At 42.7% G+C, this 14,849-nt stretch overlaps 1 protein-coding gene across 3 annotated transcripts in view; it reads left to right on the top strand.

The window, feature by feature from the left end:
• Positions 1-217: 217 nt before the first annotated feature.
• PPM1L (protein phosphatase, Mg2+/Mn2+ dependent 1L) overlaps positions 218-14,849 on the top strand; it is a 252,769-nt gene continuing 238,137 nt past the window's right edge. Inside the window, exons 1-2 of one of the 3 annotated variants that reach the window (XM_060767596.2) lie at positions 218-322; positions 3,308-4,060. In XM_060767596.2, the coding sequence (XP_060623579.1) occupies positions 3,662-4,060 (399 nt within the window). In that variant the 5' untranslated portion in view covers positions 218-322; positions 3,308-3,661. Of the gene's footprint in view, positions 323-405; positions 471-2,819; positions 2,878-3,307; positions 4,061-14,849 lie in introns of those variants that run through there. The other 2 variants (XM_060767597.2, XM_060767599.2) reach the window with 2 other exon arrangements.

Genomic DNA, 14,849 nt, shown 5'->3' with positions numbered 1-14,849 from the left:
CAAGGAGCTCTTCCCTTATTATCCTTAGTTGCCCAATCCATGGCTATCGGCTACACTGGGCCGGCTTCAATCGTATTGGCCGGCAGATGGCGCCATAGAGCTCATTTGCTGACGTACTTACGCACTACAACCCCCAGTACCCCGCGGGCGCCCGTTCCCGCCGCTCGCTCGAGAAGTCCTGGGCGCGGAGGCTGGCGGGAGTTGTAGGCGGCGAGCGAGCGCCGGAGCCCAACCCAGTGGGAGGGACTGGCGGCGGAGGCAGGGGGACCCAGGTGCCCTCGGAGGAGGCGGCGGCGGAGGAGGCGAGGAGGCGTCCCTGCAGGTGACGGCAGCAAACGCGGGGGGGAGGCCGGGAAAGGCAAGCGGAGGGGGGCCAAGCAAAGGCAAAGGACAGGCCCCGGGTTGCAGACAGCAGAGCCCAGCCTTGAGCTTGAGCCTCTGGGCATGCAAATTCCTGCAGCAGCCTCTCTGTATGTACAGCAGCGGGAAAGGGAGGAAGGGGAGGAATGGGGCGCCCCTTCCCTTTCAACCCCCCTCCCTTTTGGGGCCACCCCAGTCCTTGGGGGTCCTCTGCAAGAGGAACCATTCCTTGTCTCCACGAGGAGCTATGCAAGTGGGCATTCATTGCCTTTGTTAGCAGGAGCTGCAATAGTTTCACCTGCTCTCTTGGTTTGGCCCCAATCCCAGAGGTGGAAGAGACTCCCAAGGGCCACCCCGTCCAACTCTGATCTGTCATGCTGAAAAACACCATCAAAGCCCTCCCGACAGATGGCCATCCAGCCCCATTCCAAAACAGCAGCAGGACATTCCACTGCCAGACAGCTCTTACCATCAGGACCTTCTTCCTCATACTCAGGTGGAATCTCTTGCCCTGCAATAAACATGGGGCAGCTGCTCTCCTAATTCCTGTATTGGACACACTACCTCTTGTTTGAGTGTAGACCTCCACCTAAACCTGGCATGAGCAAACTTTGGCCCTCCAGGTGCTTTGGACTTCAACTCCCACAATTCCTAACAGCCGGTAGTTGAAGTCCAAAGCACCTGGAGGGCCAAAGTTTGCCCATGCCTGCCCTAAACATTAGGAAGAACTTCCCAACTGGAACATCCTACTGACTTGGAGCTTGGTGGTGTCTCCCTCTCTGGAGGCTGGATGGTCATCTGTCGAGAGTGCTTTGATTGTGTTTTCCTGCATGACAGAATGGAGTTGGACAGGGGGTCTCTTCCACCTCTATTATTCTTTTTGTATGTTCTTGTTAGTGCCTTCAATATACAACTTGATCCACTGCAACTCCCATTGCATAGTGGGACCATAAGAAAGCATATGGACAGATGCCCAATTGGGGTGCACAAGATGGTCATCTGTTGAGAGTGCTTTGATTGTGTTTTCCTGCATGACAGAATGGAGTTAGACTGGATGGCCCTTGGGAGTCTCTTCCAGCTCTATGATTCTATTTGTATGCTCTTGTTAATGCCTTCAGTATACAACTTGATCCACTGCAACTCCCATTGCATAGTGGGACCATAAGAAAGCATATGGAAAGATGCCCAATTGGGGTGCACAATGCGGATTGTTGCAACTGAGAGCCCTTCCACACAGTCATATAACCCAGAATATCAAGGCAGATAATCCACAATGTCTTGTCGAAGGCTTTCATGGCTGGAATCACTGGGTTGCTGTAAGTTTTTCGGACTGTATGCCTGTGTCCCAGAAGCATTCTCTCTCACAATGTCTGCTTTGAACTGAAGTCCAAACTGCCATATAATCCAGTTCAATGTGGATTTTATACAGCCGTGTGGAAGGGCCCTGAGTCATGAGGAGAGGCAGGAAACAAAATTTATTATTGTTGTTGCCGTTGTATGCTTGCCATAGATGTAGGTGAAATGTCAGGAGAGAATGCTTCTAGAACATGACCATATAAACCAAAAAAACCTACAGCAATCCAGTATTGTTACCATTATTATTATTATTATTATTATTATTATTACATTTTCCATGATTCCATAACACTGATCCATGGTGTCAAATTGTATTAATTTTAGAGTGTAGATGCACCCAAAGATGACTTGATCCCTCACTAAAATTGGCAGGAACCCCCAGTAGCGCAATGGGTTAAACCCTTGTGCCGGAAGGACTGAGAGTTCGGAGGTTCGAATCTGGGGAGAGTGTGGATGAGCTCCCTCTGTCAGCTCCAGCTCCCCTTGCGGGGACATGAGTCAAGCCTCCCACAAGTATGGTAAAACATCAAAACATCTGTGCGTCCCCTGGGCAACATGCCAGGAGCCCCCAGTAGCGTAATGGGTTAAACCCTTGTGCCAGCAGGACTGAAGACTGTTAGGTCGGAGGTTCAAATCTGGGGAAAGTGTGGATGAGCTCCCTATGTCAGCTCCAGCTCCAGCTCCACATGCGGGGACATGAGAAAAGCCTCCAAAAAGGATGGTAAAACATCAAAACAACTCTGCACCCCCTGGGCAACTTCCTTGCAGACAGCCAATTCTCTCACACCAGAAGTGACTTGCAGTTTTTCAAGTCGCTCCTGACATGGAGAAAAAAACAACAACCTAAAATTGGCCTTGGTTGAAGGTCTTTGTTTTGGGGGAGGCCTTGATAAACGATTGCCTGCAAAGAGCTCCAGGACTTGAAAACATACTCTGAACCAAGGGGTGCAAATCTGTTTAGCAACAACCACAATGCAAACCTTCTTTGTTGATTTGGAGTCACTGCACTTGTCGTTCCCTTTTGGGCTGCCCTCCTCAAAGCAGCTATTTTCCTCTGTTTAAGGGGCTTGCTTCCATCCATGTGCTCTGACTCAACTCACCGCCAAAACAGCTCTTTCTCCAAGCCCACTTTGTTTCCTCTCTGTGGGCATTTGTTGCCATGTGGGTTTTCTTCTTCTTTGTTCATTCATTCTTGGGGGGGGGGGGGGGGGTCTGATCCTCCCTGCTTTGGGACCACAGACATAGCAAAGTGTCCTGGGCTGCAGCTGAGTCAAAGTGGGCCCTGGGTTGTTTGTTGTTGTTGGGTTTTGCAGAGGATGAATTGATGTGCTGTCCCACTTTGGAGGCATCCCTGGGCAGCTGGGAGCGAGCGCCTGGGAAACAGCAGCCGGGGGACAACGGAGGCGGAAGAATCCTTTTGTGTGCTGCCTGGCTTGCATGGCATCTCTCTGGGTCCTTCTCGCCTCCGTCCTGGCTGGAGCAAGAGTGTTTCGCAGCTTGGAAAAACCTGACCGTTTCTGATCTTTCTAGCCACTGGCTTTGTCGCGCTAGTCTCCCCTCTTGTGCTGATGCTTGCTTGCTTTCTTTGCAGGCAATCATCTATCCAGGAGCCTCGAGCTTGTTGTCGGAAGAAGCCAGGAAAGGGGACACAGATACGCCTGCCCTTGGTTGTACAGAAGCGTGTGCTGATCTCAACACCTTGACATCAGACCTCCTTTTGCCATCTGTGACTGAGTTCCCTGAAGCGGTGGCACACGGAGGAATAGAGGAGGAAGAAGGGGAGGAGGTGCGATCGGCGGCAGCAGCAGAAGCCGATAACCCTGCCCTCCGTGTGAGTTTGTATTAGCAGAGTATGCGCTGATTTGCTGGCTGGGCTCAAGACCCATCCCAGCCGTTCAGGGTGTGTGGTGCATGGTGTGGGGGGTATCCACTGTCTCTGTAATAAATGATAGAGGATACAATGACTTTGCTCTCTCTGCTGGGTCGGATCATGCGTTACTTCTTGCTGAGACCAGAGACACTCTTCTTGCTATGCATCAGCCTGGCCCTGTGGAGCTACTTCTTCCACACGGATGAAGTGAAGACCATTGTGAAGTCCAGCAGGGACGCTGTCAAGATGGTGAAGGGCAAAGTGGCGGAGATCATGCAGAACGACCGGCTCGGGGGTCTGGATGTGCTGGATGCAGAGTTTTCCAAGACTTGGGAGTTTAAGAACCACAATGTGGCCGTGTACTCCATCCAAGGCCGGAGGGATCACATGGAGGACAGGTTCGAAGTCATCACGGACCTTGTAAACAAGACCCATCCCTCCATATTTGGGATATTTGATGGTCATGGAGGAGAGGCAAGTTTTAAGCTTTTTGTTTATTTCCTTCTTTTAATCTACAGTTTTGAGTTTTATATCTGTTTTTATAGTTGATATTTATTGTTTGTTGGGTCCCCTGATGGTTCAGCAGGTTAAACCGCTGAGCTGCTGAAATTGCTGACCAAAAGGTTGGCGGTTTGAATATGGGGAGCGGGGTGAGCTCCTGCTGTTAGCCCCAGCTTCTGCCAACCTAGCAGTTTGAAAACATGCAAATGTGAGTAAATCAATAGGTACCACTTCTGCGGAAAGTAACAGTGCTCCATGAAGTCATGCCGGCCACATGACCTTGGAGGTGTCTATGGTCAATGCTCGCTCTTTGGCTTAAAAATGGAGATCAGCACCACCCTCCAGAGTTGTACACAAATAGACTTAATGTCAGGGGAAACCCTTACTTGTTTGTTAACATCTCTGGTTAGAGGTGGAAACTGCTACGAGGAGGTGGTTGTAGAATGTGAAAAACCTAATCTTACCTATTAAAAACTGCAAAAGATCCTGAGAATAATGTCTGGGCACACTGGTTTGCTTGGAGTCATTTCTTGTGAAGCTGTGTGAACTTGCCTTAGATGGTGGCTTTGACAAAATTATTTCTGTATATTCTGTGATGGTTAACATAAAACCGATGACTATTGACGTGGAAGTGCAAATATTTGGGAAGTGGGGGAAGAATGGTTTGTGAGAGATTCCCCTGTAATTCCTGGCTAAGAAACCATGTTTGACAAACTTCCCTTCTTTGAGTTGAACCAAGGAGTTGCCTCTCCACAATATTTTGGTGTTCTTCATTATGTTTTCCATCTTTAGAAGTTTCCTCTTTGTTTTCATAGTATCTTGTAACCCTTCTGCTTACCTGATCTTGTTTGTCTTGGACAGCAGCATCAATCCCATACCTGCCTTTCTCCCTCCTTATAAGACACCCACAGAAAGGTGTTTTTAGCTTTTTTCATGGGGGAGGGAGGAAAAAAAGGATTTTAATTGACTTCTATATACAAACTTATTTCCTGTGTTAAGACATAACTTTGTATGTAGACTGTCAATGATAACTCTTCTAGACATAGGGCTTGCTAGTTAGCCATATGACTTCTCCATAGATTTAAAGAGTAGCCCCGGGAGTTGCTGCTAGTAGCAAGGGGTTGAGCATCCTCTTAAAGTTAAATGAAATATTTCACACCAGTCAAAGCGCTGGCCGTGTGTTTGTTTGTATTTGCGTCTGTGTTGTGATCCAAGGTTTTGGGGGTTTTTTAGGTTTCCTTCAGCTGTTCTGACAAGTCAAACTTGCTTTGGGAGCTCTGACAGGGCTCAGGTCATAAATTGAGCTCCCTAAGGAGAGCAGCTGTTCCTATAACTCCTGCCATGTTGTGCCTCTTGCTCTCCTTCAGTTCTCCCCGGCAGCCCAGTCTTACACAGCCAAGCGTCTTCTGAAAGGAGTCCTATCTGAGCTCACTTGGGCTCCCTGCCAAGAAAACATACACGATATTGCGCCCCAAATCTCCAGCAATGTAGGATTCGGAAATCAAAGTTACTGCCACATAGCTTAGAGAACAGCTGCTGTAGTTGTAAAGATCAGTTTATTGTTGAAGAGCCCGGCTCAGTAATCTAATATTTGATTGGGATGCATCTGCTTTCTCCGGTTTGTTTTTAAAGGAGGAAGGCTTGTGTGCGCGGATTGTATTCTGCCTCTGATCCTAAAAACCTGCCCCTTGTCGGTGCCACATTTAAAGTGAGCAGGAACCCAGTAACATTCCTAACGGCATAGCCTTCCATTTATTTCTGCAAATCTTTGTTTAGGAGTAATTCCTGCTGGGTTATGCCCCTAGTTAATATGTATAAACACTTGTACCTTAGGTATTTTTTTTGAAAAAGCCAAGCCATCTGTTCCCTCTCCTCTTCTCAACATGTTTGGTCTGTTCTGCATTTTGAGGTATCCAGATTGGTGGCAGAAATAAGTTGGCAAAGCATTTGATTGTGCACTTGTTCAGTGTATCTACCGTGACTCCTTCCCTGTCTCAGTCTAAACCTCATTTAGGACCATGACTAAGTCCTCTTGAAAAGAATGATGACAAATCTGCCATAGATAGAAATATCCTGTGTGTGTGTGTCTTCAAGCTGCCTGTTGACTTACGCAACCCCAACGATTTTGTAGGGTTTTCTTTGGCAAGGAATACTCGGAAATGGTTTTGCCGGTTCGTCTAAATACCTGTATGTCCACATATGACAAATGGTGTTGTTCTTTTATATCAGAGGATGTTGTCCTCAGTTGCTTCAGTCATTGCTTAATATATACAGTCAAGGACATTCAGTATTTATATACGTTTGCATGAAGATTACAAAAGCCAAAATATATTATTATTATTATTATTATTATTATTATATTTATAGTTATTTATATACAATTTTCTTTCTCCTAACGCAACTCAAAGCAGTGAACATATACAGTTTAGTAATTGCCATAAAATAACTACTAGAAATAGTTTTCATCAGGAAGTTACTAAAGAATTTGGACTTTACCTCAATCCCCCATAGCTTCATTAATTTTGAAACATTTGTTCTGTTTCATCAGGCATAGGCAGAAAGAGAAGGAAAAACAAAACAATATACAATTTAATGTTTGTTGCTTTAGACATCCAATTAACTCTAGAGCAGCCGCTTGTATTCAGAATAAGGATGTTAAAGAGCACAAAATATATCAGGATTTAAATTATGCAGTTTAGACAAGCTAAGAAACTAAATATAAAGTACAGTATGTATAAGCTTGCATGAAGGTTATAAAAACATATATGTAATACATATTGTTTCCGTTAGACATTAATTTCCCCAAACCAGGCTCTTATGTGCAGCATATTTTTGTTAAAGGATGCAAAAGGTATTGGGATTTTCATTGTACATCGAATACAGTGAGGGGAAGTCATAGGGAGGAGGGAGCAAGCTTGTTTTCTGCTGCCCTGGAGACTAGGGCACAGAAGCTTGAACGTTAGGAAGAACTTCTTGACTGTGAGAGCTGTTCAGCAATGGAACTCTCTTCCCTGGAGTGTGGTGGAGGCTCCTTCTTTGGAGGCGTTTAAACAAAGGCTGGATGGTCATCTGTTGGGGGTGCTTTGAATGTGATTTTCCTGCTTCTTGGTAGGGAGTTGGACTGGATGGCCCACGAGGTCTCTTCCAACTCATTGATTCTATGATTCTACAGAATTTGGCATCAGTAGGTATTTTGTTCAGGAATTAAAGGATGCAGTAATGTTTATGTAGTCATAAAATTGGGTTTTCTCAAAGTGGAGTTCTTGTCTCCACAAACAGGGGTGGAATATCGTATAGTCTAATTTGTATAATTAGTGCAAATGAGGCATTACATGTTGGGATGTATATCATGGTGTGCAGCTGGAGGGGAAGGGCTAACCCTCTCTTCCCTATGTACTTGCATATCATGACCACCACCCAGCACAGAATATACAACTATATTCTGTTGTATGATTGGGCTAACTGGAGAGGAAAAGGGAAGAGATGGAGAATTCAAGTTAAAAAGTAGATGGAAAGAGGAGTTACAAAAACAGATTGGGAAAGAGGATGAGAAGAGGAACTGGCTAAGGACCTATCTGCTTCTGAATCCATAATTATTCATAAGGAATTTCTGTATTTTTCAGTGTACGGGATCCTCAACGCAATAAATGATTTCAAAAATCCAACCAATTTTCAACAGTTTTAAAAGACTTCAAAATAAAAACAAATTTCAAAGCAAAGAACTGGGAAGGTACCCCCCCCCCCCCCCACAAACAGTATAAATGTAACTGTTTGTAAAACAGAATAATAATGGGGCCAACCAGGCCCTTAGCCAGGATTTTGATTCGGGGGGGGGGGGGGGGGGTGAGTCTGAGTGAAAGAGGGTCTACCCTAGCAAAACCTTTGTATTGTTACCCCAATACCCCATGCATATGGGATATATTGAGTATGGTGATCAGATCATGATATGAATAAACATAACAGTTTAAATAATGCACCAGTAAGGCCTTTTCGCGAACCACCATGAGAATTTGGGGGGGAGGTGAAGCCCCTCAAGCCCCCCCCCCCCCCCCGGTTACATGCCTGGGGCCAACATGGTCTTTCAATCAGGATGTTTCTACAGAAAAGGTTCTGCTTTGTAGATTCTCCACTGGGCCCTCTCTCTCTCTTTTAGGGACAACAGAGCCCCTGCATCTATTTTTGTTGATCCTCATAGAAGGTGACATAGGAGTGTAGATGTCCTTGGGATTGAAAAGATTGATTGCCACTGCCATTGAGATTCACTTGTATTTCTGTTTCCTGAACAATTCAAACTATCTCTACTATTTAGAGCATGGGTGGACAATGACAAAGGGAGTAAGGTTTGTCCTCTACCCAAAATGACTCGTTATCTGTCTGAGGAGGATGTAAGCTCACTTCTACTTTCAGGTTTTGCCTTGAAAAAGGCCAATTGTCTTGATTTCCCCAAGTTTTTTGGGGTATTAATATGTGGTAAAGTGTGTCCCAAATCAATATTTTTTTTTTGCAGTGATTTGATTGGTTAGGTGACAATTGTGATTTGAGGAAAAATGACAAGTTAAAAAAATGGGAGGTGGAGGAATCAAGGGGCTTGGTGGTCTGTTGGTTGGGCTTCAGCAGCCACAAAACGAGAGCCCAAATGTCTACACATTTCGTATAGGACAGACCTTCCCCTGATTTAAAGCAAGGGCAGCCTAAGGAACAAATTCAATTTTCTGCAAGTTTTCAGGGACTCCATTCACATGGTTTAGGTTGGGACCTCAGGAGGTTCAGAGGTCATCCCAAGTATTGTTATTATTGTGTGCCTCCAAGTCGTTTCCTGACATGCCAATTCTAAGGTTATTTATTTATTGTGTCAGGAGCGAACCAAAACAGTTGTACTGCATTAAGAACAAACAAACAAAACACAAAGTTTGCAGACTTGGTATTCTATTAAATGTCTTTTGACCAGTAGCTGGCCACTTGGAGTGCCTCTGGTGTTGCTGTAAGAAAGTATTGAGATTATTGTCATGGTTGGTCCTGAAAAGGTCTGTTGGTTGTTTGGTTTGTTTGGTTGCATGCTGCAAGTCACTTCTGGTTGCTTCTGTAGTGAGAAAATCAGCCGTCTACGAAGATGTTGCCCAGGAGACACCCGAATATCTTGCAATCCTGCAGGGAGGCTTCTCTCATGTCCCCAACTCTAAGGTATTCTAAACCTTATCATATGATCTTCTTGGCAAAATTTGTTCAGAGGGAGCTGAGGCTGAATGAATGGTAGTGGAGGCTCCTTTGGAAGCTTTTAAACAGAGGCTGGATGGCCATCTGTCAGGGGTGATTTGAATGCAATATATCTGCTTCTTGGCAGGGGGTTGGACTGGATGGCCCATAAGGTCTCTTCCAACTCTTTGATTCTATGATTCTATGATTCTATGAATGAGGCTTTCCCAAGGGCAGCCAGTGCCCTTTCATGACAGAATGAGAGTTTGAACTCTTGCTCTCTGAAAGTTCTAGTCCAGCTCACTCAAGCTAGTCTAGCTCCCTAGATATATGCTCTGACTTTATTAGATTAGGATTAGGACAGGACCTTCTCTGTGGTAGCAGTGCACTTGTAGACCTCTCCAAAGAGAAGTCTCCTTTTTTCCCCTTCTTATTAATTTTTCAGACAGCAAACAAAAGTAGCTGTCTTCTGGGGGCTTTTGTGTTCCTCTGATTAGTTCCTTTTCTTGTTTCTTCTGTCTTGATCAATATTGTTACATTTATTGGCTGGCTTTATGTGATTTTATATTATGTTCAATATCTTGTTAGTCCCCGTGGAGACATATTTTGATAAATAAATAAAGTGTTAGGAATGAACATAAATCTGCAGCAGCAAATTTCCCTCACTATACTCAGCAGCTATGCATTTTAGCTTCTATCATTTTAGCTTGTTTCTTTCATTCTTTCATTTATTCTTAATTTTTATCCATGTTTTATATAGTTAATATGTAGCTGACTTGCTAAATAACTGATGGGATGACATGTGGAAATAGTGCTAACATTCTTCAAACAAGGGGAACAAAACTTATGAGGAAAGGTGGTGGATGAGTTTGGTTTGGTGAAGAGAAGACCGAATGCTGACATGATTGCTCTCTTTAGATATCTAAAAAGTCTGTACAGAGAGAAGGAGCAGGTTGTTTTGCTGTCCCTAGAGCACATGGGTCAAACCCAAGGCTGCCATGTCATTTTATGTGGCTCTCCAGATGATGGACTAACTCCTATGTTCCTCATCATTAGATATCATGGCTTGAGCTGATGGCAGCTGTGATGCAGTAACATCTGGAAAGCTGAAGTTTGTTCTGACTGTTTGTTTGAATTTAGACACAAGGCTTGTGGATATGTCTGGCTTTAAAATATCGTTTAACCTTTCCCTAATCTCCGAGCCACAAGTGCTGTTGGATTGCAGTTCCCATTATCTCTAGTCCACATGGCAAGTAATCAAAAGTGATGGGAGCTGTTGTTCAATAACATCTGGGAAACCAAATATAGAGCAGTGACCACTGAGTAAAACAACTATAGTTGGGCCTCTGTATCTATGGATTCTCCAACCATGGTTTCAACAATGCTTTGAACGCAACTATAATTTATTTATTTACGACATTTATAGCCCGCCTTTCTCAACCCTTAGGAATCTCAAGGCGGGTTACAGATTAACAACAATTCAATGCCATGCATTCATAACTATAGTTGGGCCTCTGTATCTATTCATTCATAAAAATACAATTAAAATAATCAACATAACAATATAAAAACATATATAAAAACCATTAAAACATGTAGTCAGTGGTGTTATCCTGTTAAAATCGTTTTCCAGTAGCATCGTCTGGCCATTCCATGATCATTATTCATAGTTTCATGTTATCTATTCCACTGCATTCCCAAAAGCTTGCTCAAAGAGCCAAGTTTTTACTTTTTTCTGAAAGTCAGGAGGAAGGGGGGAACGATCTAATATCCCTAGGGAGGGAGTTCCAACTATAAGGCTGATGTGGCCCTCGATGAAAGTGACTTTGACACGCCTGCCCTAGAGGGTAGGTTCATTTTTAATAGTTTTAAGTTACAGAAAAGTGGATGCTGATAGAAAATTAGGGGGAAATGGGTTGCAATGAGGAGGGGGGGGGGTCTTCTTCTCCTAATGTTTTCAGAAAAAGCTGAACAGTCATCTGCTGAAGATGCTCCAGTTTGAGCTCATGCATAGAGCAGGATGTTGGGATTAATGGCCTGTGGGACTCCTCCAGACTCTAGGGCCCCTTCCATACATCTGAATAAAATCCTATATTTTCTGCTTTGAACTGGAATATATTGCAGTGTGGACTCCGATAACCCAGTTCAAAACAGATACTGTGAGATGTTCTGCCTTGATATTCTTGGTTATATGGCTATGTGGAAAGGCCCCTAGATGCTATGAAAAGGGAAAGCAACGTTTCCCTTTTCACTTCCTGTTTAATGAACCGCTGCTGACCATGCAACCAGCAGACTGACGTTAAGTTTTAAATAAAAACAAATAAGAAGTGAGTGGCATGCTTTTCTCTGCAATGTCATAATACTTGATCTTTCTGAAAGGTTTTCTGATCTTTCTTCTGCCTGTAATGTGATAATAGTATTTGACAAGTACCTTGAACAAGAGACTTTCCTGTGTTGCTTGCAGTGTTATCAGCAGACTGAAATGCTTTTGGGCTCAGAAACGTTGGAAATGGTTGGCCATGTGGGAATGGTCCATGCCCATTCTCTTGCCTGAATCTTAATTTCCTTGTCCTGGAAACAAACCTGGCATGGGATTAGGGATTCAGGAGATACATTTTGGAATATATTGATTGGGGAGAGTTTGGAATAACTGTGTTGATCCATAGCATCCCCTCCATTCTAGTGAATTCCATTTATTCCAGGTTTTGAGAGCAAGCAGTTTCAGAATATCTTATGTAGTAACAGAAATACTTGCCAACAAAATATTTTTGCAGGAAAAACACATTTTCCCAATATGTAGAAATTGCAACTAAGGTGGCTTCTACACTGCCATATAAAATCCAGATTATCTGCATTGACCTGGATTTTATTGCAGTGTAGTCTCATATAATCCAGGTCAAAGCAGGTAATCTGGATTATATAGCAATGTAGAAGGGACCTAAGAAAAAAGAACTACAGCAATATTCGTTCCATCCAGCTTTTCTCTTTAGCAAACCATTCAGAAAGGCACCATATTAGTACATGTTCAGTGCAAATTGGCTTCTTTGCTGTTTCCCTCTGTCTTCCAGATCATCCAGTGGGTTTCTCTGGTTTAGCAAGGATTCAAACCCCAGAGTCGTAGTCCGATACTCAAACCATTACATCATGCTGGTTCTCCTTTATTCTCTTCCCAAATATTCTGGCAACCTCCTTTACTCCATATACAGAAATAGGCAGGATATTGGGGAATAAATTTTCAACATCTACATTTTTGCATGTATTTTTCAGCTTTTCATCTGCTAGAACTCCATTTTCTTTTAGGACAACGTATACACATTTTTGTTTTTACTAACGAAGCCTACCCAAGACAGTCATAAACTAGTGTTGTTTAATATTTCTTATTTCCTTTTTCTTATTTCCTTTTTAAATATAAATTCCTTAGTAATTTGACTGAGACTAAGAACAAAAGTGCCTGCCCTCCTTTCTAAGGGCTGCAGATATAAGTGGTTTTCCTATATTTGGTTCCCACTGACAAATGAATGAAATGTTTGCAGAAAAGCAAACAAATGGCATTATTGGAGCATGAAGTACCTGGGTACATTTGGTTAACATTTGAAATCCTTCAGTTTGCATACGAGTTTCTATTATCAACATAAGCTTTCTTTTCTTTGAATGGTGTGGAGAAAGAAACAACATAAAGAATTATTTTATAAAGAGGAGAGTTTTTAAAGTATTGTTGGTCATTGTTTGGCACATTTTTGTGTATCTTCTCAAAGCTTCTGAGTGGAAGGAAAAAATGAGGCTTTACAAGGGGTTGGAGTAGCACATCTCACTTACATTGCCAAGGTCAAAATATTATTTTTCTCCTTTAGTGACTTCTGAAGTGTTTTTTCTTACTTCAGAAGGCAACTAAAGGAGCATCTGCACTGTATAATTAATGCAGTTTGGCACCACTTTAACTGCCGTGGATCAATACTATGGAATCATAGGATCTGTAGTTTTATAAAGACTTTAACCTTCTCTGCCAATGAGTGTTGGTTCCTCACCAACTACAAACCATGATTCCATAAAATTGAGCAGTGACAGTGAAAGTGGTGTCAAACTGCAGTAAGTATACGGTCAGATCTTCTACACTTGCTGGATGTTAGGAGCACAGGACCCCGTAAAAATGTAAAACCACAGATTTAAAACAACTGCTATTGTTTTACCTGAAAAAAATCTCTCTAGGAATGTCTAGGTCATCTAGCATAATTCTGTGGTCAATTTCCATTGAAAGCTGACAACAGAATCACTCTGGAGGACAAAGATTCTTAGGCCTCTTCTACACAGTCATATTCAATCCAGATTACCTGCTTTGAACTGGATTATATGGCAGTGTAGACTCATATAATCCAGTTCAAAGCAGATAATCAGGATCATCTGCTTTGATAATTAGATCATATGGCAGTGTAGAAGGGGGCTTAGAGAGGTGTTCTCTATAAAGCTCTAGTCTTCTAGTATGACTGGAGAAAGTTGACTATAGAGTCACACAGGAGGACCTTGAAATTGCTGGGAAAATAAATCAAATCCATGAATAATCAAATCTGCTTTTTTGGGCTTAGGTGATCCCCCGTAGCTCAAGGATGATTGTCTTCCAGATGTGCAAAGTCAACATCGTAAATGTGTAGGAATGACTGTAGATGCATCCTAAATGACAGTACTGTTTTTGGACAAAGTTGTTTATCGGATGTGATTGTTGGATTTGTTGGAAAGACAATTATGTTGTATGGTAGTCCCTTTGTGACATCTATCATGATTACCAGCCTCCCCCCCCCTCCCCCCCCCCCCCCCCCAGTTTTAATCTGAATGTTGGAAAATCACCAACCAATACAAAGGACTTGTCAGCACTAAGGAAACTATCATTTTCATGAATTGAATATCTTGAGAAATGTAGTTTGTCAGGCTGGGCCATTTCACATGAAACTGGGAAGTTAAGAGAGAAATTGAAAGTGCTCATATTTATCATTCAATCTTGTTCCAACAAGTCCTGTTGGTTTAAATGGGAGTTGCTGTTAAGTCAAGTTTCATTTATGGCAACCTTATAAATAAGGGAGTTCTGACACACCCTGTTATTAAAAGTCCCACTAAGATCTTGCAAAGTCAGGGACATAGCTTTCTTGATCGACTCTATCCACCTGCAATGAGGTCTTCCTCATTTCCTCCTGGCTCCAATGAATGGGTCATGTTGTCTTAACAACAACAACTTTAATGACAGTCAACAACCACATAAAAGACATAGTAAAACATCATAGTAAAAAGTTAGCATTACAAATAATCATACTGTTTAAAATATAAAATAATATTTACTAGGGATATTAGTTATTACAAAAACTTCATGGTATTAAAAACAGCATTAAATATTTGTTTGGTCATTCCTTGTTAAAAGTATATAATATCTAATATCCAGATTATTATTAATGGATGCTTGTCCTACCATCTAAAAATTATATAGAATATAGAGGTGCTGGTTAAAACTACAGGAATGACTTTAAAAGCTAATAATGTTGTGGCCATAAAACAAATCCAGTTGTTATACATACATGCATATGTC

Source organism: Anolis sagrei, chromosome 3 (assembly GCF_037176765.1).
Source record: "Anolis sagrei isolate rAnoSag1 chromosome 3, rAnoSag1.mat, whole genome shotgun sequence".
NCBI lineage: Eukaryota > Metazoa > Chordata > Lepidosauria > Squamata > Dactyloidae > Anolis > Anolis sagrei.
The sequence above is the reverse complement of the archived record's forward strand: the minus strand, read 5'-3'. Positions and strand labels throughout refer to the sequence as shown.